Source organism: Cynoglossus semilaevis, chromosome 14, assembly GCF_000523025.1.
Source record: "Cynoglossus semilaevis isolate Cse_v1.0 chromosome 14, Cse_v1.0, whole genome shotgun sequence".
NCBI classification, from domain to species: domain Eukaryota; kingdom Metazoa; phylum Chordata; class Actinopteri; order Pleuronectiformes; family Cynoglossidae; genus Cynoglossus; species Cynoglossus semilaevis.
The window spans coordinates 19,143,919-19,148,215 of NC_024320.1; the positions used below are offsets into that span (position 1 = coordinate 19,143,919).

Sequence of the window (4,297 nt, forward strand, 5' to 3'; positions counted from 1 at the left end):
TCGTCAGCAGCCTTAGTCAGGCCTAAGTGGGGCTCTTTGTAGGCTGTTTGTCAAGCCTAAGCGGGCTGCCACGGGGGGTCTTTGTTGCAGGGATGTAGTGCTAAATGGAGGCAGATGGCTGGTAGTTAGTCCTGTGAGGCGCGGGGCCAGAGGAGTGCGGGGGAGGAGGGCTCAGCTCAGCCCTGTCCCCCTCAAAGAGGGTCACAGTGGGTCACAGCCTCTGTCTGCCCCTTGTTAGCGTTCTCAATGGGGACCATGTGCGCCCAGATTTGCCCCTGGTCCACAGGGATGGTATCCTAGGAAACAGGGAGGACTGAGAGCACCCCCGATGGCCTGGAAGAAGCTGGTGGGATGGAGTCCCCCACCCCGTCCTGGTCCCTGGTCTGCCACCCTCTAATAGACACCCACAGTCCATAAAAACAGGCTCAGTTCTGATTGACTGGCCTGAGGGGCGTGGCCCTCCCTCATTGACTCTGTATAATGGACTGTCTGTTGCTCGGCGCTCTCTATATTTCCTGACACACCATCTCTTCTCTTTGTCTCACGTGCTAATTCAGGCTAATTACAAGTTGTGAGGTGTTACTGAACTTTCTAATCTGAGGATTTATGGCGGTCGCTGATTAATGGGAGTTAAGTGCAGCAGCCGCTAATGGCGTTTATCTGTTGGTTATACATCAGGGCTTAAAGAATGTGTGAATCACTGTGAGTGTGTGTGTGTGTGTGATGTCAAGTGCGTCTGTTGAGACAACTTTGTTTGAGAATTATATAATCATTAACAGTGCTTTTATGGACTAATGGAGAAAAACCTTCTTCACAAAGAGCAAATAACTCCGAGTGTGTGAGTTGTGTTTCAGCCACTTGTTTGGAGAATTAAAAAAAATCCTTTAGAGATTATTTAGATTTGAGTATGTGACACCAACTGCCACCACTTCTGTACTGTCTACGTTAGCAAAATGCTAAAAATGAAAATGTAATTTCTATTGGATGAGTTTTTTACTTTTATGTCTTAAACAGAGAGGATGGTAGTTGTGATTACAGATCTATTTCTAGATATAAAGACCTTCTTAATTAAGAGTCTCAGACCTGGAGGATTTGAACGAAAATTATCACAATTAAAAATTCATCAACTGTTAGAGAAATATTATCAGAAGAAATTGGAGAATTAAAGCTTTGGTTGAAAAAAAAATCAGTTAAAACTTGTTGATGAAAGCTGTGTGTAGGCCAAAGGTCCTGAACCAATGAGCCCCAGACCAGTACTGGGTCACTGGTCATTTGGTGACAGACCAAAAAAAAAAAAATTAGAATTAAATTTTAAAAAAAATTGATTAAAAATGGGAATGCTAAGTGTAAGGTTTTTTAACATAAGAAATGACAAATGAATCAAAAAAATAATTCTTTATCCAATATGTATGTCATGACACTTTTCAAAATAAAAGTCTCTGGTGAGACTAGATTTTAAAAAAAATCAAAAGAAAACTGCATCCACTGTCCTACTTCAACTTTTCTTGTCAGTTCAGTTTCTTAGTCTTCTCTACATAATAGATGTTCAGCGTTGAGGTGAGTTTTACTTTTATGCCCTTCATGTTTGTGTTAATATCTGACAAATGACTTTATTTTGTTGTGTTTTTTTTTTTTTGCCACTGTTTGAACTTGAAAAAATTGGACTTGAAACTAGCCTGTGGTCCAACATGCAAAATTGAACTTGAAACTAGCCTGTGGTCCAACATGGGGTGGGGACCAGGTGTGGACGGCAACATTCATGAACCGATGGAAAAATGGTGGAGGAACTTATCTGTTTATTTTTATTTAGATTGAAGAGAGTGACTCACCAAAGTCTCCATCGGCTTTGTGGTTTTACTCTGAATTGTTTGTATATGGTAGTTCAAATATTACTGCAGTATTGAGTACTGATGAAGTGCGCTCTGTCCGGGGGGTTTAATAACGTCTGATTCTTCTCCAGGTTTGCTGGTCGGACAGTCAGCAGTGGGGCCCTGGTCTTACTGTCGGTGGAGATGAAGGAGACTTCCTGTGGCCTTCTCACCATCAACACTGAGAAGAGTGTCATGGCCTCCATGTTGCTCCGTGACCTCACACACGCCCTTGCCCAGTCGTAGAGTCCTGCAGCCAAACGCTCCACTCACATCAGGTTCTTAGAGTGACGGTTAAAGGGAGCGACACTTTTTAAATTGTTTTAATATCTTGGTTTGGCAAAAAATAAAAGTAAAAACTTTAAAAGTTGACTGACTGAAAATCTCCAAGCTTGAACTTAAGAATAGTCCTGGACCCTGATTGTTACTCCTAAATTAAGTGACGAGTGCCATCAAAACACACACAAACTTAGTGTGGTTAGAAATGAAAGAAATAATCCAAACTGCCAATATGTGGTTCGTGGTTCTGTTCGTTGGACCTCATCCTAATCACCCTAATCATAAATGACCTCCCATTGTTTTCGCTGCCATTGAGTTTCTTCTGCAGAGCTACGACAGCCAACTGGGACCGAGACATTTCAAGCAACGATCCTTGATTGGATGAACACTGTTGTTGCCAAGAAAAACAGAAGATCAGAGCCATTTCAACTCCACCTGAATACTGACGTAAACTGTAGCTTTAATAACAGCAGCTCGTCCCTTTGCCAGGTTTAGTTCTACATTTCTGTTGGACTCTCTGTACTTCACATTTGTGCCTTCTACATGAAAATATTGTTAGAACACCAAGCAAGAAAACCATAGCCCTAAATCGATCAGGTATTTTTTATCTGCATTGCTTCTGCTGAATAAAATGAAAAATGAACTTATTAAATTAACACTTTTTTGTGTCGTACTTCCAGGTGCTAGCATCAATGGTTTGACCCAAGCACGTGTTGGTGACGAGGGAGGCCGGCCTCCACAAACACACGCTGGCTGTTGAGGTGATCGTTTAGGCTTGAGATGCTTTGGTGAAACAAAAAACAGGTTTTTGTTTCACCAAACAACATGTGTATTGACCTTGTATTAGAACATTGTTTCCCAAAGTCTGGGGCACGACCCTCAGGTGGGTCGCAAGAGGTCGTCTTGCATCATGTTTCCCAGGAGTTTATGAATAATGTCTGTTGACTTGGGTCACGAAGGTTTGTGACTTTTAAAATATGGGTCCCCAGAAAAACAGTTTGGGAAACACTGCATTAGAGCAACAGTTAGTGGAGGGTGATGGAATTATTGGATTCACAGAGCACTACTTTCAAATCTGTTCAAATTGTCAAACTATTTAACAGAAAACATGTACTATTTGTAGGGGGAAAAAATCTAACATTTTTAAAAACTTAAGTGATCTCCAGTGGAGTGTTAGATGAATACACTTTTATTTATTATTTTCAATAAATAATAAATAAAACCGAAAGAAAAAATCACGATTGTTTCCCCCATCAGTATTGGTCTGATGATGATGATGATGATGTCAAGAAGAAAATCAAATGCTGCTAAACCATGGTGTGTGTGTGAGTGTGTGACAAAAGTCACATACAGTTCTTAAAGTACAGTACAGTTCTGTACTATACTCTACTGTACTGTATGTAATTTGGAAGAGTTTACTCAACATACAAAATTGCTCTCTCTCTCTCTCTGTATATATATATATACATATACATATACATATATACATGCACACACTGGACAACAGTGTGGCTTAAACCGTGGCAGCTGTGATCGTGATAGTCCCGATGTTAAGGTGGAATACAGCGGGCGGTATCTGTGTATACTACTGCAGTAATACTCCGGAGGATGCGGGAGGATTCCGTGTGAGCAGAGTGATGACTGAAGCCTCTCCACTTCAGCTGTGTGCTGCTGTGCTGCAGGCTGCCGTGACAGTGTTGCCGTTGTGTTGCTCTGCGTCTGGCTGTCTTCTCTGGCTCATAAATAGCGTCTGAGTGAGAGCTGTGGTGAACACCTGTTAGCTCATCTGTCACAGGAGCTCCGCTCACATCCATCACCTCTCCCTCTGTACTCATTCCCTCAGCCAGCTGTTCCTACACACACACACACACACACAACCGTGAGTGCTGTGTCAGTCCTGGCCGACACACACACACACACACACACACACTGAGGACCTTAATAAATGTCCAGACATGTTTACGCCGTTCTGGAGGTTCTTTCTAAACACAACTACAGATAATCTAATGTTTTTAAAGTTGTGATGTCGTTTAAACTCTCTCTCCTACAAAGAAACACTCTGTACTTCTTCAGAATAGTCCAGTTTTCATCATGACCGGTTCTGACTGGTCGGTCAGCACATGTATTTACAGGTATGCAGCCCATCATTT

At 41.9% G+C, this 4,297-nt stretch overlaps 1 protein-coding gene across 3 annotated transcripts in view; it reads left to right on the forward strand.

Moving 5' to 3' along the window:
• ap3b1a (adaptor related protein complex 3 subunit beta 1a) overlaps positions 1 to 2,799 on the forward strand; it is a 51,250-nt gene extending 48,451 nt beyond the window's left edge. For 2 of the 3 annotated variants that reach the window (XM_008325697.2, XM_008325695.3), the window contains exon 27: positions 1,961 to 2,799. In XM_008325697.2, the coding sequence (XP_008323919.1) occupies positions 1,961 to 2,114 (154 nt within the window). In that variant the 3' untranslated portion in view covers positions 2,115 to 2,799. The remainder of the gene's footprint in view (positions 1 to 1,960) is intronic. The other variant, XM_025061980.1, reaches the window with a different exon arrangement.
• The last annotated feature ends 1,498 nt before the right edge of the window (positions 2,800 to 4,297 follow it).